Source organism: Poecile atricapillus, chromosome 16, assembly GCF_030490865.1.
Source record: "Poecile atricapillus isolate bPoeAtr1 chromosome 16, bPoeAtr1.hap1, whole genome shotgun sequence".
Lineage (NCBI taxonomy): Eukaryota > Metazoa > Chordata > Aves > Passeriformes > Paridae > Poecile > Poecile atricapillus.
The window spans coordinates 12270390-12292803 of NC_081264.1; the positions used below are offsets into that span (position 1 = coordinate 12270390).

Consider the following 22414-nt stretch of genomic DNA (forward strand, 5'->3'; position numbering starts at 1 on the left):
TTCCATGCCTTGCTCCGTGCCCAGCACAGACACCATGGCCAGATGTCTGTAATTCCCAAAATGTCACCGGAGTGGGGACAGCACAGGGATGGCATCACTCAGTCCAGGCAGGAGATGAAGCAGATGCCAGGGAATTATAACGATGGAAAGGGAAAAGCCAAGGAATGAAGCAGCCCTGCTGCCACAGGAGCATCTCCTGGGTGGCTGCAGGGTGGTTTGGCCATGGAAATGATGCATCCCATGGGAAGAGGCTGCTCCAAGAGGCACAATCTGCTTCTCTGAACCAAAATTCCAGAGGCTCACATGTGGCATCGCTATGGATCAAAACCAACTCCCTTTAAACAGAGCAGCCCCACAACCCTCAAAGGCCTCTGGAACTCCTGTCTGCTGAGGCTGGCGACACAAAAAGGCACTTGGAGAGGGATTTTTTGGGATCTTTCCCCACGTTTGGGCACGGGGAGGAACCCCACTGTGTCCATGTCCTCCTACCTGCCCGCTTGGAGAACTCCAGAGATGCTGAAGAGCCCGAAGTCGGTGATCACCACCTTCCCATTGTCATAGAAGACATTCTTGGACTTGAGGTCCTTGTGGAGGATCCCCTTGGCATGCAGGTATCCCATTCCCTGGGATGGAACAGAGAGAGGAGAACACCCCCAGGTCACAAAAGCGGCACAAACGGACGGGATAACGCCGGAGTGGCGGCATTCCCATGGGATACCGCGAGCATCCGTGAGCCACCACGGCACATCCCAGCTGGACCACGTCCCCAAAGGGCCCTGATGGAAGGGAAAGCATCTGGAGGGGTCCTGTGGTTTGGGATGGGCTCCTGGAGGGAGATGGGATTATGGAGCGGGTGTCCCAGCTGCCACGGCGCCCACTCATCTTCCTGATTAATCGATTCCGCAGGGAAAATCAGCGCCAAACCCACCCGGCAGCCGCTTCCCTGGAATCCTCCTCTGGGAAATGGATGGTGATGATGTTTTTGCCTCTGTTTTTTGGGGGGCTGGGAGAGGAGGGTAATAAGTCACCGCTCCCCATCGCCCCGGCGGAGCCATCGGCGCTTCCGACGGCCCCATCCGCCTGGAAACGGGTGCCTCGCAGGAGTCCTGCCTTAATTCCTTTCCCCCAGGAAAAACTGCTCGGTAGTTAATTAAAATTAGTGCTAATGAGGCACAAAAAGGCCATGGGTGGGAAATCCAAACTCTCCTGTTTAGCGTCGGCAAATCAAGCAGAGTGCTGGCAGCTCCGTGTGGCGGATGTTCAGCTCCGCGGGATAATTCTGGGAATGGGGAGGGGGATAAAACACATTTATCCCAACTTCAGCAGGGATTTTGATGCTGTCCCACTTTTCACTCTCCTAAGCAGACTCAGGGAAAACTTGATCTGCAGGATGCTGCTGAAGGATCAATGCCCAACAGGCCGGCAAACTGTTGCTTTAGAGGGAATATTGGTTGTCTGTCACTGGAAAAGGGGAATTTATTAACTGGAATTCCATGGGGATCCATCCATTCTGAGTCTCATCTTTTCATCTATCATCATTAACCACGCAGGCTGTGCGAGAATTTATTTTTAAGCTGGCGGCTGATGTGGAGCCAGAAGCCCAATCCAAATTCCACCATCTGGAAAAAGTGGGAAAACAAATGGAAAACCACCCCAACCCAGCAAGATATGGGGGTTTGACTGCACCCCGTGGGGAGCAAATCCTACAGAGCCTCTGCCAAGGGATGCTGGAGGAAGGAAAGGATTTGGGGCTGGATGCCAGGACCATTCCAGGCACTGGGATTAATTAGGGGTCTCCAGTTCCCAGCACATGAAATAATGATGAGGTTTAAAAATCGGCTTTCAAATGTCACTGTCACCCCCAGGAAGTGCCAGGGTGGAGCAAGGAAAACCATTCCAGTGTTTCCCTGCCCAGCTGCAGTGCAGGGCCCTGAGCATCCATGGATGAGCCCCGGTGCCACGGGAACGCTCCGCAGCCGCTTCCCGTTGTTTGAGGGTGGAGGAATTCCAGAGCAACATCAAGACCTTGCTCCCACCTGCTCCCACATCCAGTGGGGAGCTCATCTCCGTGGAATCATCAGACACGGCCCCGCCCTTACAGAAGGAATTTTTCCGGGCAATCCCAAATCCCTCACCCCGCTCTGTGCAGATCCCACTGCAAATTCCAGCCCTGACACCTCGGCCCCTGGGATGATCCGTGAGGAAACACTCAGGGCCAAGTAATGCCTTAATTTGCTGGGCTGTGTGAAAAGCCAGCTCCCTCTGCCGGCACCGCTCCGGGGAGAAATCATCCTTCCCCTCCCGAGGATCGTGGGATAACCTTGCACCCACTGGCCCAAGGAGCTGAGCAGCTCTCCCGTCACATTCCAGGACCCAAAGGACAAAATCCAGCAACTGTGGTGACTGTGCAGCAAATCCAAGGATTTCCGGACGGTGCAGCTCCAAGCCCACCCAAACCAAGGTGCTGGGATTTTCCTTCGCTTCCCAACACCCACCAGTTCCAAGTCCTGTGGAACATCTGCTGGAGATTGGTGGGGAAAGATGGGAAGGCTGGGAATGGGCCATGTGGTTGGGCTTTGTGGCAGGGCTGGACTTCTCCAGGAATTCCCTTTGGTGCTCCCTTTGGAGCTCTGCTAATTCCTCCAGGGATTTGGGGTGGATACAAAGTCCCTCTGCCTCTCACCACCACAGAGCTGGAGGTTTCCAACCTGTTCCCAACAGGCACCAGCTGCAGAAAACAAGGATCTCTCAGCCTGATCCTCGAAACCCACACGGAGCCATGACCCCACGCAGGGAAAGGGGCTGAACTGAGCCGCTCTTCCCGCTGGGAACATCTGGAAGGCAAAAGCCCTGAGCACAAAACGGGGGAAAAATACAAGGCTAAACTGTGATGCTTCAAGTGTTTGCTCAGCGGGAAAAATACGTGTCTGAAAGGTGGAAAACATGGATCAGAAGTAGGAATTAAGAAGGGAGAGGCTCTGGGCTGCCTCAGGCACCCCCAGCTCAGGCCGTGGCTCTGAGGTAGCTGAAGGTTCAGGCTGTGCTCACCTGGCAGCTCCTGCCTGGAAAGACCAGGAGAATTGAAGGAATTTAAACTTTAAAGTTAAAACTGGGTCTAAAAAACCACAAAATAGGAAATTTAGTAAGATACAGCCTAAGCACCATCCAGGGAAAAGGCACCAACCAAGAAATATTGCTGAACATATTCTGCTTTTAACCTGGGTTTGAATATTTAAGGGGAGCTAAGATCTGCCAGCAAACCTGATTTTCTGTTGTTTTCCCACAGTTAAATGTGGGATCAGCTCCAGGTTTGGCTCTGGGGTGGAAGTGTTGGCTGACCTTGAGCAGGGCGCTGGGGCAGTGTCACAGCTCCCATGGCAGAGCACGTGCCAAATATTTTTGGTGATAAATGTGTTTGGAATCACAGCAGAACCCCGTTCTGACAGACAGCTCAACACCTCAGCTCTGCTGCTGACATCCCATGGCAAAGCTGTGAGGGCTCAGGACCCAAATTCCCGTCCATCCCACCCTGCCACGGGAGGATCCTCCCCGGGATTATTTACAGGGACACGTCTGAAGTGTGGGAGATGCACTTGGAGTCATCCCTGGGAAAGGAAAAGCATTTTTAGCTCTGAAAAATGTAGGTGAGACCCTCCTTGTGGCACCACAGCACGGATTTCTCCAGGTCCTGGGAATGCTTTATGGGAATATGGGGAATGCTGGAAGTGTCCAAGGCCAGGTTGGAGGGGGCTTGGAGCAAACTGGGATAAACTGGGAGAGTGGAAGATGTCCCTGTCCATGGCAGGGGGTGGAATGGGATGAGCTTTAAGGTCCCTTCCAACGCAAACCATTCTTGAATTCCATGATTATGACATTTTTTTTCCAAGAGGAGAGCAATACCCCAGCAGGAACTCCCTTAGGGCAGCAATGCTGGATTTAAACACCTGAAATTCCAGCAAGGAAGAGGAGCAGCAGCCAGGATAATCCCCAAGCATGGGGATCCTATGGAATCTTTGGTGCCACCCCAATTTAGCCACATGAGAGAGGCCAAAGAGACCTGGATTTAAAACCAAGGAGTTCTATCCTGCCCAGAACCCTTGGATTTTAAAACCAAGGGGTTCTATCCTGCCCAGAATCCTTGGATTTTAAAGCCAAGCAGAGCTATCCTGCTCAGAACCCTTGGCTGCTCCTCTCCTGCTCCCCAAAATGACTGGAGTGAGCTCTTGGCTCTTTTTTGCTGGATCCAGACCCCCCCAGACCGTACCTTCACAATTTCTTGTGCTATCTGCCTCGTCTTGTTGACGTCCAGGACAATTTTGGCGTCCCTCACCACGGAGTAGAGTGTCCGTCCTTTACACAGGCTGGAAGAACAGGAAAAGGGAAAGAGAAGTTACAAACCCTCCTGGGGAAACAGCCCCGGATTACACAGCAGGGAACTGTAAATCATCACAGGATTTTGGCCAGATTTTGGCCTCTCGGCAGATTGAGGATTCCACAGGGAATTGGGGGTTCTCCCAGTCTGGCACTGGGAGGGAGCTCCCACTGCTCCTGGCGTGTCCTGGTGGCACCACCCCGGTGACACAAGGGACAACCTGGGCTGGCTCCTGGCTTTTCCCTGTGTCCCACCCTGTATCCCAGCACCTGGTCCTCCTGCTTCCAGGTTTTTGTGCAGAACTGGCCATGGCTCCCTCCTCCTCCTCCTCCTCCCTCGGGATACAAAGCTCACAGATGTAAAATGAGTCAAAAGAGGAAAGACAGGGAGGGGAAAAAAAATCCCCCAACCCAACCCCATGCACTCCACAATGTCCTCCAATTTTCCTTCTCGTACCAATTACAGTAAAATCTATTTACAGAGCCTTAATTACCAAAGGCAGCTGGATTGGGGGGAGGGGGGATGGATATAAACCAATTAAAAATATATTGACATTTGAATATCATAATGGAGGACGTGGGTGGCTGCTGCCTCGACTCCCGCCCACAAAAAAAGAGCTTTTTTTTTTTTGCTTTTCTCTATCCACCCACGCTCATTCCAGGCAACTTTGGAAAGATGAGACTGGATACCTGTGCCTGGGAAATAAAACACCCAACACACAGCTTGTTAAGGAGGTTTGGTGACTGCAGATGTTGATTTGATTCTGTTCTGGTTAACACATTAAAAGTTCCAGGGTTTCATTCCACCGCTTTCCCCTCGCCCAGTTCTCCTGCCCTGGGAATTCCAGCACACTCTGGTTTGGATTCATCCCCAGGGAGAGGTTTTGTGCTTTTTGGGTGAAAATCATCACAGAAACACAAAAGAGAATCACAGAGTGGTTTGGGTTGGAAGGGCCCTTAAGGACCATATAATTCCAGCCCTCTGCCATGGGCAGGGACACCCTGGATGGGGTCTGGAGCAGCCGGGGACAGTGGGAGGTGTCCCTGCCATGGCAGGGGTGGAATGGGATGGGCTTTAAGATCCCACCCAAACCATTCTGTGATTCCACGAAAGCCAGAAGAACTCCAGACTCCAGAAGCTCACAAATACAAAGGATCCTCCTGCTCCTAAGCTGGAAGCTCCACGTCGCTCCATGGGCAGAGAGCAGGATTTTCAGGATGAGCACTGAAACAGGAACGGGATCAATCCCTCATCCCATGGGTCTTGGAACAACAAGAGCCCCCTTCCAAATATTTCCTCACTGGGAGCGTTAGGAATTGTCCTGCTGGACACAAGTGAGCTGCAGTGGGGATTTAGGGCAGCAATGCCTCCTCAGGGATGGTTTTCCATGCTCATCCCTGAGCATCCCAGCTGGATTTAGCCCCGAGGCAGCTGCGATACGAACACGCTGCCTCTGAACCATCTCCTGCAACACTTCGTCTGCACTCAAATCAGAATTTGCTGGAGATTAGGATCTGAGCACTTGGAAATCGGTGATAAAATCCTGGCGTTTCCGTGCCTGGAATGAATCAAAGTGTGTGGAATAACGACGGACATGAACTGTCCTTCCACCACCTGTATTTTTCCGTGCTAATTTGCTACATAAACCCACCAAGCTTTAAGCTCTGACACAGAACAGCCTTTTGCCACCTCCATGACCTGCCTGCACACACAGGAGTTCCCCCAGCCCTTCCCAACCCCCAGAAAACACATTTTCTCCCAGAGAAAACCATTTGACAGCCAGTTGCCTGTGATCTGAATTGGTCACAAATTGACGCTGGAAATGCTGTGAGTGGATTAGGGCTGGAACAGGGCTGGATTCCAGCCCTAAAGCGAATTAAGTCCAGCTGTTTTCTTAGGAAAGGGTTGTTTAGAGGAATATCCTCACATTTCTGCCTCTCTGAATTGCTGAGATAACCCCAAGAGCAGAGCTCACAGCCCTTTTCTGGTGAGATTCCCACCTTTCCACTTCATTTACAGGATTTCCAAATCCTTCCCAGTGGATGGAGGCGATGCAGGAGAACAGCCAGACCTGGGGTGGTGGCACCAGGACATGTCCCTGTCACCTCTGCTCCCCAGACCCTGGCAGAGCTATCAAAGCAGCCCAGGTGCTCCTCCCCTCCCCTCGCTGAATAACAGCTCCGAATGAATTCACCGAGCGCCCGCCGCACCGGCACATCCGACTTTTCTTGCTGGATAAGAAGCTGCCAACGCGGAGATAAAGCCTGGTTGATACCTTTTATGCAGCACCTGAGCCCATTCAGCCACCACCTGCAGAACCTTTTCATGGCACAGCTCAACCATTCCGCTTCTCCTCGCTCCTCAATCGCTCCCCATTCGGGCAGGACAAAGAGCGGCGCCCGGGGCACGCTCCGAGTCTCCTGCCTTTCCACTTGGAGAGGTCCCCGCTGAGCGTGGCTTTGAGGGACACGGATGTGGGTGACAAGGCCACAAAATGCCTGTGCTCAACGTCAAAAACAAGGCAGATAATCTGCATCTTCAGATGGATCCTGGGTTATTCAGCGCTGAGGTGAAAATTCGTAAGGAATTCTTGTCTTCTTCTCCCAAACTTCTCCGTCCCGCCTGGCAGCAGAGCGGGTTGATGACACGTGCCCCGGTGCCACGAGGTGACCCAACGCCATCCAGAGCCGAGGGGTGGCTGGGACAGAGATGCAGAGATCCTTCTGGGAGTCCCCAGGAGTGCGCCTCATCCCATGGCACATCTACATTCCGGTGCCTTCCCCGGCATCAGGACAGGCCCAGCCCCATCCTGCTGCAGATGCCACTCTCAATTCAAAATGAGTTTTTGAAGTGTTCAGCCAAGCAAGCCAAATCCCAAATTGCTTTATAAACACTGCATTCCCAACGTGGGCTGGAGACATCGGCAGTGGGAGCAGAGCCAAGGCGGCTCGCAGAGGAACAATTTGGGATGAGGGAGGAAGAGCTGGAGCGCTGCCTCCGGGAGTTTTTGCTGTTCCATGGGAAAACAGCCTCATCCGTCTTCCATCCTTTGGGGGTTTTTACCCCTCTCTGCAATACTGATGGTCAGCAGCTCTGCACTGGTGGCCAACACCTCCACCCTGATGGTCATTGTGTCTGCTTTGATGGCCATTACTCCTACACTGGTGGCCAACACCTCTACACTGACAGCCACCACCTCCAATGGCCAATGGCCATCTACCTTGATGGCCACCACCTCTATAGTGATGGTCATCAAGTCTACACTGATGGTCATTGTCTCTACACTGGTGGCCAACACCTCTACCTTCATGGCCACCACCTCTACATTGGTGGCCGTCACCTCTACCTTGATGGCCACCACCTCTGTCCTGGTGACCATCACCTCTAAAGTGATGGTCATTGTCTGTGCATTGATGGCCATTGCTCCTACACTGGTGGCCAACACCTCTACATGGACAGCCACCACCTCCAATGGTCAATGGCCATCTACCTTGACGGCCACCACCTCTATACCAGTGACCATCAAGTCTACACTGATGGTCATTGTCTTTACACTGGTGGCCAACACCTCTACACTTGTGGCCATCACCTCTACCTTGATGGCCACACCTCTACCTTGATGGCCACCACCTCTGTCCTGGTGACCATTGCCTCTACACTGGTGGTCATTGTCTCTACACTGGTGGTCATTGTCTCTACACTGATGACCATCACCTCTACACTGGTGGCCACCACCTCTATACTGGTGGCCACCAAGCTACCTTCACGGCCAGCACCTCTGCACTGATGGAGATTCCATCCTGACCGCCGCTCAGGAGCACGGATCATCCCGAGCCTGGCGGTAGCAGGGTGCATTCCATCACTCCAGGAGCTCTGTGCTTCCCTTCCCTCTTCCCATCCACACAAACGCCCGTTCAATTAAAGAGGTGATAAATGCCAGAGCCCGGGAAGTTCATTCCTTGCTGGGATATGGATTTATAGGGAAGCAGCTCGGATACCATGGAGACAGTCAGCACTACAGACCCAGGGGAGACACCGGAGAAGAGAGCGAGGTGGGGAATTAATAAAAAATGCTTTAATATAAAAATACCTCTGCTCCCAGGTTACATCTGTGCTGGAGGAAAGACACGGCAAAGGATGCTTGGATGCTCCCACATTTCCCAGCAGTTTACCCACTTTGAGATTTTCATGGAAAGAGGGACCTTTGGGGAATGTTAAGAAAGAAACAGCAACAGGAACCACTGAGCCGGGACTTATTTGATTTCATTTGAGCAGGACCAGAGAGGGAAAGAAGGAGCTCTGCACATTCCGGCACATTCCTGACTTATTTGGGAAGTTTTCCAGCTGTTCCCATATATTGGCTTGTTTTTCTCTTTTTCCCAGAGTCTGGCAAAGGTGTTTTTGGAATTCAACAGCTCCTGAGGTGTTTCACAGAAAGGAAAATTGAACGAGGCTGGAAGAGCAGCAAAGGGAGAGCTTTGGGTTCATTTTTATCCCAAGGTTTTGTTTTCCTCTAAATGGATAAGGAATTTCGCCCCCTTGATTTCCTGCCAATGCCAGAGCGAGCAACGGCAGCATCCAGCCTGAAATTCCTCTACATCCAAACGCCATGACCAGGGAGGAAAAGCTAGGATCTGAGGGAAAATTTATTCACTGAAAGGGTTGTAAAGCTCTGGAAGATCCCTGGAGGATTTAAGAGTGGATGTGGCACTTGGGGAAGTGGATCAGTGGTGGCCTTGGCAGTGCTGAGGTTTGGGAATTGACAATCTTAAGGATCTTTTCCAATCAAAACAATTCTGTGGTTCTGTGGAAGCAGCAGCCAAAACTCTGTGCCAAAAAAAGGGCTGAGCAGCAGCATCCAGCAGATCCCGGCCTCTCCAGGCTGGAAACACTCATCCCACCCAACCCCATTCCAACTGAACCCAAAGCAACCCCAAAGGGAAGCCAGGGAATTCAATTCCTGCCATTCCAAGCAGAGCCCATATCCCCAGCCCGGAGATGGGAGAGACCCTCCTGCTCCTCACGGAGGAGCCTCTGCAGAGCCAAACCCGCAGGAGGAAACAGAAGAGCCCTGGAGAGCCAACGCTCCCCTCATCCCGCTATCTCCAGCCGATGGAAGCACCGGGTTTGGATGGATATTACTTAGGCAGCAAAATTTTCCTGCCGGCAGCTGGCACGCGAGATAACTGCAGCCAAACCACAAGGGCTGCAGGAGGAGGAGGAGGAGGAGGAAAAGGAGGAGGAGGGGGATCAGCCTCCCCGAAAAGTAGCTCCAACTCTCTCGTTGCCTCGGAAAAAAACAAGTTCTTTGGAAAAAGCCAACTCCATGCATTTTTATTTGGAGGAAATAGAGGAGACGAGCTCTTCTCCAGCTGCGGGGAGAAGAGCTCGGAGCCAGGTGAATGCAAAGCAGCCCCCGGGGCTTAGCTAAAGCCAGGCTTGCAAACAAGTCATCCGAAAAAACTCTGTGCTCCAGGTGCCACTCGCTGCCTTTGGAAGGGACGCGCTGAGAATCGGCTCCGAGAGGGAGGGTCGGGTGCACAGGGACGAGCTGAGGCGCCTCAACCTCCTTGTCTCTGATATATTCTCTGCACCCTGCTCCTCTGGCCTCTTGGAACTTCAGGAAGGAAAAGAAATTCTTTTAAAAACCCATTTGGAGAAAGGAAAGGAACTTTGGGTTGAGCCGGCTGCTTCCCTGTAACTCTGCTCCACTTTGAAATAGTAATAATGATTATTATCAATAAAAAGTTAATGCTGCAGTCGCAGGAAGGATCTGTTTCTTTGGCTAGGCAGGGTGCCAGCACATGGATCCCCCACAGGCAGCCCTACTCTGTCCCAAAGAGGATCCCAGGCATTGAGGATGCTTGAAAAAAACCAGGAATGATGCTGGGATGTCACTCAAAAGGGACGGGAAGAGCTGGCACGAGCGGAAGGACTTTTTGGGACCATCTCTCAGCGGGGCACTTAATCAAAGGCATTTCCTGAAATCCCTTCCTCTCCAGCAAAGCGAATCCCGCTGTGTTAAGCACTTTCCCAGAGAAATCAGGGCCAAACCAGCAATATTTCCATGGCATTTGGAAACACTCTTAAAACACAAAGGAAAACTTCCCCCTGGAGCATCCTCCACGTTAAGGAGCAGCCGCCGGCAGGGATTTGATGCTCCAGTGGGTACGAAAAGCTCAGCCAGCCCTGATGTTTCCACATCAAACACGGAGGATCAAACCACTGCTTTTCCCCATTCCCAACCATCCTCTTGGCTCAGGATATTCCAGGCCCCTCCCCAAGCTGCTGTCTGCTGGTGGAAGAGAAATCCAGGTTTAATGTTTGTATTAATCCGCGTATCGACTTTCCCGTTGTCAGTCGTTATCAAGATTTATCCGGCCTGATGGCCTGGCATCGATTGGGAGGGAGTGCATTCCCAAGGGTCAATCCATTCTGATCCCACGCCTGGCATGAAGTCGATCCCTATTTATTATATGATCTACGAGCTCCATTATTTAGCTGCCAGGGAAGGGAATGCGGCGGAAAAGTAGGAAAAGGGAAAATAACAGAGGCAGAGAAGAAAGGTCCGGCTCCCAGAGTGGGTGTTTGGGGTTAGGGGAGGCAGGAATTCGGCTTCCCTTCCCAAAATACACCCAGGAGCAGGGAGAGGAGGGCAGGAGCTGAAAGGCACTTTGGAAATGCTCCAGGATCAGAGAATCATGGAATGGTTTGAGTGGGAAAGGACCTTGAAGATGATCTCATCGCACCACCTGCCATGAGCAGGGACAGCTTCCACTATCCCAGGCTGCTCCAAACCCCATCCAGCGTGGCCTGGAACATTTCCAGGGATGGGGCAGCCTGTACCAAGGCCTCACAGGGAAGAATCTCTTCCCAAAATCCCATCTAAGCCTGCCCTCTGCACGTGGGAAGCCATTCCCTGTGTCCTGCCAGTGCAGGCTCCAGCCTGGCATGGAGGAAAACAAGGTGGCAACTCTGTGCCTCAGTTTCCCTCCCACTGAACAGGATTTGGAGCTTCTCCTTTGATTCCCTGTGCAGGAGGGAAATCTTGGAGGATTCATTTTAAGCCCATAGTTTCATAGAATAGTTTCATTTTAAGTTTCATAGAATCCTGAAAGAGTTTGGGTTGGAAGAGACCTTAAAGATCCTCTCAATTCCAGCCCTCACCATGGGCAGTGATGTCACTCGGGCTGCCCAGGGCTCCATCCCACCTGACTTTGTTCTTCCTTCAATCTGTGGCTTGTTAAAGCTCAAAGGACAATTTGGATGCCCTGGAGGGAAGAGGGAGCTGGCTGCAAGCACCAGGGAGCATCCAGAGGGAAAATCCAGACCCCCCGATCTGTTCCATCTTAAGTGCCATGGTTTCCACCCTTCCCCTTCCCTCCCATCCTTCAAATCAGGTTAAACATCCCCAGCTTCCTGAGCATTACGATTTACAAGCCCCAAATCCTCCCCAGCTGGGCTGTGCCTGTAAATGTCAGGAGATCTGGCACTGGCAGAGGCTCGGAAGAGCCGAGAGTTTAAAGCTGAGCTTTGTCCAGAGCTCCTCCGTGCTCACCGGGAACAAATTCCAGGGATGGGAGAGCATCCCTTGTGAAGGGCTTGTTCCCCCCAGCAGCAGGGCCAAACATTAAATATTGGCAAAATCCAGCATGGAAATCTACTCTAAAATCAAAGTAAACCCCAATAGTTAGTCCATGCACTGAAGTTATCCATGAATAAACAGCTGAAGTGCCTTGGATATGCTGCCCATCCCTCGCTCCCATGCCTTCCCTTTTAATTAGTGCCAGGGAATGTGTTCCTGTCATTAAAATCTGTTTTTCACAGAGAAAAAAGAGCAAATTCTCATTTCATCTTCACCATCTCAGGTAAGGACAGGGACTGGGTTTATCTTCACCCCCCCACCACCACCAGCTCCAGGGAAGGGTTTAGGAGATGCTCCCTCTCCAGTACAAACATTCCAAGTTCCTCTGCTCCAAAGGCGCCTTCGACAAATTAATTCTCTTTACACAGTTCTGCCAAGGTCAGGTTAATTCCTAATGCTGCTCAGTGTTCTCCTGGGTCTTCCCAGCAGGGACATAAATCATGGCCACACAGCCCTGGTGGCATCACCAGGGGCACCCTGGAAAGTTGAAATCACCCTGGCATGACAGGAGAGGGGTCAAAACCCAGCCCGGAGCATCCCAGGCAGCAAATCCCAGACTCCTTGCACAAGCTCCAAAAGCCACGTTGGAGCTTCTGACTAAAAACCCAAGGAATCTTGGAAAAGCTGCACCAAATCCCCCCTCACGAGCTCAAACTGCAGCTCAAATCTTCTTCCAGACTGGATAACCTCGCTGCCTTCTCCCAGACAACATTCCCAACCAACAGGAGCCCCAGGAAGCCGCGTGCAGTGCGCTGATCCCCTGCTTCCAATACGGATTTAACGGGCACCTGGAGCTTTGGGAAGCATCCATAAGCATTCAAATCCCACCCCCCCTTTTTTTTTCCCCTCAGGAGGAACACCCAGAGCTGTAAAATGTGGGAGTTTCTGCTTCCATGGGTGGCTGGAGCCATTTGAGCAGGATTAGGAAAGGACTTTATCCTTGGAAGGCCCCCGTGGGTGGCTGAGGCTGACTCTGTTCCTGCTCTGGGCACCAGGACCAGGAGCCCCAAGGAGCTGAGGTCACCCAGGCCTGGCTTTGTCACGTCCCCCACCAGCAAAACCAACTTGTTATTCCATCAAACAGGGAGTTTTTCCAGCCCTTTCATTCCCATCCAGCCGAGGATTTCGCCGCCGTTTCTCGCCATCCGTTAAGCAGCGCTCAAAGCACCAAGGCTCGCACCCGCTCCTGCTCCAGACTAATTAAGATGGATGTTAATTGTCCCCAGCGCTCATTACCCAAGAGAAAACCCATTAGCAGCTCTGATGGAACTGCTCCTTGCGCTCGCCACCTCCCACTGCTGAAAAATGCTGGATTTCTGTTTTTCTGTTGCGTTAGGAGGCAAATCGGGAATCATGGAATGGTTTGGGTGGGAAGGGAGCTGAAAGCTCATCCAGTGCCACCCCTGCCATGGCAGGGACACCTCCCACTGTCCCAGGGGGCTCCAAACCCCATCCAACCTGACCTTGGGCACTGCCAGGGATGGAATGGATACAGCTGCTCTGGGAATTCCATCCCAGCCCCTCCCCAACCTCACAGGGAACGATTCCTTCCCAATATCCCATCCATCCCTGCCCTCTGGCACTGGGAGCCATTCCCTGTGTCCTGTCCCTCCATCCCTTGTCCCCAGTCCCTCTCCAGCTCTCCTGAAATGACTTTAGGCACCTGAAGGGCTCTGAGGCATCCCTGGAGCCTTTTCTTTTCCAGCCTCCATCCCACTGTTCTTATTATTAATGAAGAGTTTAAAAAGTGCTGGTCCCATTTATCCCTAAAAATGGTTAACATAGGGAAAATCAGATTTTTAACCCAAACCATCCCACCCTCAGCCAGCTGCTGCCTCAGTTTCCCCTCCCGTTTTTTTCCCCGTGGGCCGTGCTGTTTGGATGGGGAAATTTCTTTCTGCTAATGAGACGATCCCTGAATATCACAGGCAATCAGGAAGGAAAACGTCGGGATGGGGAAAAGTAAAAATAAACCCAGCTATAAATAACCCCCTTCCGGCAGCGCCGGTGGCACGACGTGGTGAAGCCCCTTCCCAGGGACACGCAGCTGCTCCCAGACGTGCAGGGAAACGGAGATTTCTGTAACAACTACAAGGAATTGCTGGGATTTTGTGGAAAAAACGGCCTCGAGTGGCCACTTGTGGGCTCCCAGAAGAAAAGTGGCCTTTTCCACAAGCAGGAAGTCTTGCCCTGGGAATGGGCACAGGGAGGGTGAGGAAATCCTGATATCCTGGGTTTTTTAGCCATAATCCCCTCCTCAGGCAGCTGGGAATGATTTTCCCCCACTCCAAGCAAAGCCTGGTTTAAAGATATTCCCATAAACCCACTAGGAAAACTTGGGTCCCTTTGGGAAAGTCCTGTTGGAAGAGCGATGCTCCCCCGGTGCCACCTCCTGGACCATTCCCAATATCCTGGACCATTCCCAATATCCTGGACCATTCCCAATATCCTGGACCATTCCCACCCAGGCCACATTGTCCTCTTCCCTCATTCCCTACATCACCCGAGCAGCAGCTCCCATGGCAGAAAATCCCCCAGGGATGTCACATCCCTTAAGAAAACCCTGAAACGTGGATAGGAGGCAAAACTCCACATGCTGAGAAGGCTTTTCCCCACAGGAGGCTTCCCAAAAATGTTCAGCCAAGGATCAACCAGACAAGGAGCGCCAGCACAAGAACAAGGAAGCTTCCTTGGATATAGGGATTAGATCAGACTAGATTAGATGAGATGAGATTAGATAAGGAGAAGTTTTCCGCAGTGAGGGTGGGGAAGCACAGGATGCTCAGAGAAGCTGTGGCTGCCCCTGGATCCCTGGCAGTGTCCAAGGAAGGTTGGATGGGGCTTGGAGCAGCCTGGGATAGTGGAAGGTGTCCCTGCCCATGGCAGGGGGTGGGATGGGATGAGCTTTAAATTCTCTTCCAACCCAAGCTGTTCCAAAATCCTGTGATTGCTGTGCTGTCACGGAACAGCAGAGCAGAGCCCAACAGGAATCCTCAAAGCAGGAAGATTGTGTCAAAGTTCCCTCCGGGCTATGGGATATGTACTCACACAGCCCTGGGCTTCCCAAAATTCCTCTGAGACTGAGCTGAGCCCCATCGGTTTTCCTGCAGCCCAGAAATCCCAGCAGCAGAAATCAAACAGGTTTCCACCTGCGATTGTAAAATTCTCATGGAATGGTTTGGGATGGAAGGGACCTTAAATCCCATCCCATTGCACATGGGACACCTTCCACCATCCCAGGCTGATCCAAACCCCATCCAGCCTGGCCTTGGGCACTGCCAGGGATCCAGGGGCAGCCCCAGCTGCTCTGGGCACCCTGTGCCAGGGCCTGCCCACCCTGACAGGGAACAATTCCTTCCCAAAATCCCATCCAACCCTGCTGTCCTTCGGTTTAAAGCTGATATTGGTTCAGCTATCGAAGGATGCAGATAAGAGCGGGTTGTAGGAACAAACAAGTGATGCCTGGAAATGTTGTGAGCTTGGGTTATATTTTGGGCAATTTAATAAATTTGCATTTTGATCTTCAAAAACAGGACCAAGCGCAGCTGGAAGAGGAACAGGACGAGCAGAGCTCCACGTTCCTCCCATTAATGCGCCAGGCTGCAGCAGCACGCAGACTGATTTTGTCCAACTGTCAAAAATGGCACCTTTCTGCTTTTATAGAAAGACCCATTAGAATAGAAAATGGCAGAGGAAAACATTCCATGGCTCAAAAAAAAAAAAAAAAAAAAAAATTAAAAAAAGCAAATCAAGGAATACATTTCCCAGGTTTTGCTGTTGAAAAGCACTGAAAAGCCGAGCAAAGGGGGGCTGCAGAGGGAGCGCGGAGCGGGATGGAGCCGCCGCCTTTTCCTTTGGGAACGCGGTGTAACACACGGATGGGGGCTCTGACTCATCCATCAATACATGTGTTTGCACACTTTTCCAAAAAGCTTTTGGCCCGGAGCTACCCAATAGATGGAAATGCTGCGGAATTTTCCCCAGATGGCTCATTTTTGGTCCTGAATAAAAGGCGTCGTTTTTCCAGTTGCCAGCTGGGGAGAGCCGGTCCCGCTTTGGGGTCACCCTGACCCCAGAGGATGAAACTCCCAAGGCAAACGCAACCCATGAACCCACCAGAGCAGGGAGCAAGGCATGAGGTAACACAGATTTGGGGTGAAATCCCATTGTTTTGGACAAAGAGGGAGCAGAACACCTGCAGAGCCACCCCATCTGGGATTGGGGACTGGGAGGCGCCACTCCCAGGGGAAAATTAGGGACGTGAGGAAAAGATGATGCAATATTTCATCACTGGTGGCTGTTGGAAGCGGTGCCATTCCACTGCTTTTTGAAAGGCTGCCAGGAGGAAAATTCAACCTCACCTTGGGGAAACTTCTCCAGGAAAAAATAACCCAGGGTGGGATCAAAAGCAGGACCATGTCCATGGCTGAAAGCATGGTCTGGGGGTGAAGGAAATCATGGAATTCCCTGGAATAAATGTATTTCCCATGACAACAGCTGCTCTGGGAGCACTTGCAGCCTCTTTGCCTCCAGGCCAGCTGGGATTTTTTGCCCAGCCAAGCATGGATTACACCGGGAGACTCAGTGCTGCATTCCCATTGGGAATGGGGGTGAGGGCAGGTTTTTGGGAATGCCTTGAGACCAAGAAAGCTGTGGAGGTGTTGGGTGGTCTGGGAGCCCCCAAACCCCAAATTGCTCCCCTGACCACTACAAGGAGCCTCCCAGTCTTCCAGAGCCTAAACGGGCTCCAGGAGAGCTGGAGAGGGACTGGGGACAAGGGATGGAGGGACAGGACACAGGGAATGGCTCCCAGTGCCAGAGGGCAGGGATGGATGGGATATTGGGCAGGAATTGTTCCCTGGCAGGGTGGGCAGGCCCTGGCACAGGGTGCCCAGAGCAGCTGGGGCTGCCCCTGGATCCCTGGCAGTGCCCAAGGCCAGGGAATAACCTGGGACAGTGGGAGGTGTCCCTGCCCATGGGTGGGCTTGAAGGTCCCTCCCAACCCAATCCAAACCATTCCATGATTCCATGAGATATCCTGGAATAAATCCTGCCCCTGGATAAAACAAACCATTCCTGTCCGGAGCTCCCCTCCTACAGAAGAATGACCTGCCTGGACAGACTTTTGGATTTGCTGTATCCTCCACACCACAAACCACAGCACACGGAGAGCACGGATCCTGCACATGGAGAACATCCCTTCCTTAGGGCAGGGAACTCAGCCCAGCGGCAGCGTTGAACTGGAGGAAGAAACCACGGCGGGAAAAACCGAATTTTCGGACAGGGAAAACAATTCTTAGGACAGAAATAAACTATTCCAACCTGGTGATGATGGCGAGGTGGGGAGGGCTCATGCAGGCCCCCATGAAGAGCACCACGTTCTCGTGCCGGGTCTGTCTGTAGGCCATGACCTCCCTCTTGAAGGCCTTGAGCTGGTCCTCGTTGTCGCGCTCGATGTCGATGAGGCGAATGGCCACCTCCCCGTGCCAGCGCCCGTGGAACACCTGCCCGAAGCGGCCCTTCCCGATCAGCTCCCCGATCTCCAGCTGCTCGAAGGGGATGTCCCACTCCTGCAGGAAGATGCTGGTCTGGCTGGCCTTGCGCGGGAAGTTGCGCGCGGAGAGCAGCGAGAGGTTCATCTCCTCAAAGTCGTCCTCGGACTCCTGCACCTCCTCGGCGCCTTCCTCGTTCTGTGGCGGGCAAAGAGCATCGGGAACAATGGAAGAGGGGAAAAAACTGCGGAAAAAACCCCACTGATCCCTCTCAGACCCAGAGGAACCAGGCAGGAGCAGCCCCGTTCTAGGCAAAGTTGGGAGAATCCCAGGTTTCCATAGAATCATGGAATCCTTTCGGTTGGGAAAGCTCTCTGAGACTGACCCCAGCCCTTCCCCAGCATGGCCAAGGCCACCACAAACCCACGTCCCCAAGTGCCACATCCACAGGGCTTTAAATCCCCCCAGAGCTGGGGACTCAGCACTTCCCAGTGGAGCCATTTATTTACCCCAGGGTTAAATTTAAGACTGTGACACATCAGAGATTTACTTCATTTTTCTTAAAACAGTTTCATCCTCCCCTGGCTGGGCTGTGCTCTGTTAATTCCCTTTATTCCCAGACCCTTTGATGGTCCATTTAGACTTCCTACAGGATTTACAACACCCTTTAAAAGCTCCATCCTCATCTTCCCTCTCCCCTCCTTCCCTTCCACCGCATTTTTAATGCATCCTGAAAACACCTCATTGAATTCCAAACTGGAAGCCCAGGAGGGTCTCTTTCCACAGGGCGGGGACACGGATGCCTGGACTTTAATTCAATTATCAGCAGTTCCACTGTGCAGATGGGAAACGTCTCCATTTCCTAGGAAATGTGCCCCAGGACATCCCTAAAACCAAGGCCCATTAAGCACAGGAGCTGTCTCACCTCCGAGGTGGGCTCCACTTCAATTTGAAGCAATGGGTTTCCTTCCAGGCTGTTAAAAGAATTACGGAATTAACACCATGGAAAAACGCCGGGATCTGGGGAGCAGTGCCTCTTCCTGCCCCAGGGGTGAAGGGATCAGAGGGGAGAAGGTGTCACTAACCCAGGGAAAGGGATGGATTTACCCCCCCCAGGCTCTGACCACACTCGAGGCCTTTTCAGGGTTTCCTAAGATTTCTCCACTACCAACACCAGCCAAAGCAGGAGCGAAAGAAGGAAAGAAAATGCATTTTTCAATCATTTTGGAGAAGTGGAGGGTTCAAAGATCCTCTCCCTGCAGGAGAGCATTGGAATCTGACTGGTTTTCCTGTTCTTTTCCTTCCCTGGTCACTTAGCACCTCCCACCCCCAGGTCCATGACTGGGGTCTCACTGCTCCTGACAATTAACAGGGAATCGGGGAAATTCTGAGTGAGGGATCAGCTGGGACAGCTCAGATGGTTTCAAACATCATATAAATATATGAGAAATAATTATTATTATTATTATTATTAATCAATAAATAACAAAATCCCTTCCCAGGGGAATTCTGCTCCCCAGGCCATTTGTACACGGCAATCCTGCAAGTCCCATCCCATTCCATGGCCACGAAAGACTATAAATCCCAGGATGCTAAACATCACAAAAGGAATCAATCCTGGCACTTTGAGCAGCTTGGGAAGCCCAGGTGCCTGCAAAACATCTCCATGGATGGGTGGTTTGCAGGAGCAGCTCCTCATCACTATCCCAGGCACGAATTCCCGTCTCCTGAGGATCCAGAGATGTTTCACTCAGCCAAGCCCAGGATGGCTCCCATGGGATGTTTTCAGTGAGGGGGGAGTCAGAGGGAATCACAGATTTTGGATACTGAAAGCTCTTCCCCTCCAAAAATCCTGTCTTGACACCTTCCTTTCAGTAGGGGGGAAAGAAAAGGCTTTGACTTCACCATTTTTCCAGGAATTCCCAAGGAACGGTGGTTCCGTCCTTTGTTTCACTGGATCCCCAGTGGAATTTGGAGAGTGTGGATGAGCCAGCCTCAAACTGGGGCCAGAACTGACCCCTTGAACCCCTGGCTCATGAAATCCTTCAAAAATGGCTTTTAGAGGAAGGATCAGGAAGGACACAGCAGTGGAATGTCACCGCTGGAGCAGCACAGGCTCCAGGACATCAAGGAGTGATGGATTTGGGCTCGACCTGCTGGGGAGGGATGGCTCTAATACTTTGCCAAACTTTCAGCCCAAAGTTTATTGGGCTTGAAAACATTGGAAGTGGTAAAAGTATCCCAGTTATCTGCTTTTAATTTAATTATAATTTAATTAATCCCTTAGGCTTGGGCTTTTTGGACTGAAATCCATTTACATTTTTTTTTCCCCTAACATGGAAGAGCTGTGGGTTATTAATGAACCCCCTGCCCTTCTTCTCAGCCTTCCAGAGCTCCGGGGTCTCACCAGAACCACATGAGCCCCCAAGGGCAGGGGAGCACCCATGGGTGCCTGGAGGATTTGGGGTGCAGAGGGAAGGGGGTGGGAAGGGGGAGCCACTCACATGGGGTTGGAGGTGACGGGGTGCAGGACGACCTGCGGGGCTCGGGTCGGCGTCTCAGGCACCACATCTGGGAACGAGAGAGAGGAGTCAGAGACCTCTGGGGGCAGCCAAGGCAATTAAACCCCACCGGGGTTAATTAAACCCCCAGGTCCAATTTAGTGACACCTGAGTAGGGCTGGGTGTCACTTAGGGCCACCCAACTCTGCAGCATCTGAGCTCTGAGGAGAAATCCCACCCCAGCACAAATCCCACCCCAGCACAAATCCAGGGGTTTGGAAAGCCGGCCATGCACCCATCCCCACCAGGAGAAATTCCAGCATCCAAGGAAAAAACTTCCCGAGAGCCTTACCTGGGAAAATGAACTGCTGCTTGTACTTGTAGTAATGGGAGGCTGGAAAAGAGGGAAAAGGGCTCAGTATTGACCTGTGGAGCTGGAAACACTCCAGCCTTCAGTGGTTCTTCACCAGGAAACCTCAGCCCCAGTCGTGTGACTCCCTCCTGTGTGATCCAACCTTTCCTGCTTCCATACCCCCATATGGAATATTCCATATTCCAAAATGTCAAATAGAATGCCCAGGCCAAAAAATGATTTTTTTTTTTTCTTTTCTGGATTCCAACTTGATTTTCCCCCCCACATCTACTCCTCTGCGCTGTTTGGAGAGGGTTGATGCCATCCATGAAGTCACTGGTGGGGTTTGGACACCATTTTGCCAGCGGGACTGCCGGTCCTCAAGTGGAATTTGGGAACCTCTTGGCATCCTGGAGACGCCAAGTGATGGGTTTGGAACTGCTGCCCATTTGGGACACATTCCACCCTTTTTTCCCTTGCCTTGGAGCCGTGTCCTTCCTGGGAGGAGTCCCGGGAGCCACTGTCCAGAGCCAGAGGTTGGAAAGGCTCTGGGTGTTGGGAACATCCGCTGGCTCCCATCTCCAGCACAAGGACTGATCCCATTCCATGGGCAGGCAGGTCATGGATGCGAAGAACTTGGAGCTTCTGAGGCCACCAGAGGTTGGCACCAGCTCAGAAGTCACCTTCTTATCTCCAAGACCCCAAGGGCCATCCCTCAGCCTCTCCTCTCCATCTTGGAGACTCCAAAGTCTGACCTCAGCCCCGCAGCAGGACCTGAGCCAACATCAAAGGAGCCTGGGAGGTAATTCCAGCAGGAGGTCACAGTGTCACAACTTCCAAGCTCAAATCCTAATCCCTGAGATGACCACCTTGATGGGATAAACCACAGAACAATTCCTGGCTGGGAAGATGAAAGCAGGGTAAGTCCTGCTATGGATCCCATTCTGCTCCTCCTGGGAATAAAACAGGGAGCAAACACCCCCCAGAGCTGCCAGGGTCTGATCCTGCCCTGCCGGCTGGGAATGTGTCCCAGCTCCCCAGAAGAGGGGTGAAATCCACGGTTTCTGCTTTAAACCACAAGAAATAATATCGCAAGAAGCCCCATAGGTTGTCCCTGCTCCAGAAGTGTCCCATGATGGGGCTACCGAAGGCTGGATCCCCCAGGAGCGGGCCAGGCTGGCCCAGCAGGTGGATTGGGATGCTGAGACACCGGGACACTTTGGCTCTGGAAGAACTCCTCACACTGGGTCACACCAGCACGGAACCAGTGCCATCTCCTCCTGGATCTTGGAGGCTCCAGGGCTGTGCCGGGTGAAATCCTGACCCTATGGATGGGCCACAGCATTCCTGGGAGTGCTCAGGGCTTCCTCCCACCTGCTCTGCTGTTTTCCTGGTGCCATTCCAAGATCCTGCCCGAATCCCAGGTGCTCCAAAGGGCTGCCTCCTCTCCAGGCACACGAGGACACGATGGGTGCTTGGCTGCTGGGGGGTTTTCCCAGCTTTTGGAAGTGTTTGATGTCATGGTGATGGATTCTGCCAGGCAACCTCCTCCTCATCATCCTCCTCCTCTCTGCTTGAAGACTTGTCAGGATGGAAGCACCACAGCAGAGCATGAGGATTCTGCCTGGTTCCTCTGGAGAAGCAAGTCTTCCTCCTTTCCTTTCCTTTCCTTCTTTCCTTTCTTTTCCTTTCCTTTCCATTCATTAATCCTGGGATTTTGAGGGTGCAGGAGAGACCCCAACCTTCCAGCTGCTGCAGCAAAGAGGTCATGGATCAAGCAGGGCCACCAGGACAGCCAGGAGCACTGCAGCATCCCAGAGATCTCCTCTCCCCTCACCAGCTCTATTTTGGGAGCAAGTGGACATTTCCAGGAGTGATGCTGAGCCATTCCCTCCTGGAAGGGACCTTTCCCGGAGCAGCAGGACATCCCGAAGGAAAGCAGACACGCTGGGACAGGCTTTGATACATCCTCAGCCTAGGAGGAGCTTTTTGGGCCGTCTTCCATAACTTGCGTGTCCTGCAGCCACCGTGACCCCCCTGCCTCCTCCACCA

General features: G+C 52.4%; 1 protein-coding gene across 1 annotated transcript in view; it reads right to left on the reverse strand.

The window, feature by feature from the left end:
- Positions 1-22414, reverse strand: part of KSR2 (kinase suppressor of ras 2) — a 78047-nt gene that overhangs the window by 6870 nt on the left and 48763 nt on the right. The window contains exons 11-16 of the mRNA XM_058851454.1: positions 20363-20404; positions 20014-20080; positions 18435-18483; positions 17340-17707; positions 4265-4361; positions 490-623 (exon numbers count right to left, since the gene is read on the reverse strand). Coding sequence (XP_058707437.1) covers positions 490-623; positions 4265-4361; positions 17340-17707; positions 18435-18483; positions 20014-20080; positions 20363-20404 — 757 coding nt within the window. The remainder of the gene's footprint in view (positions 1-489; positions 624-4264; positions 4362-17339; positions 17708-18434; positions 18484-20013; positions 20081-20362; positions 20405-22414) is intronic.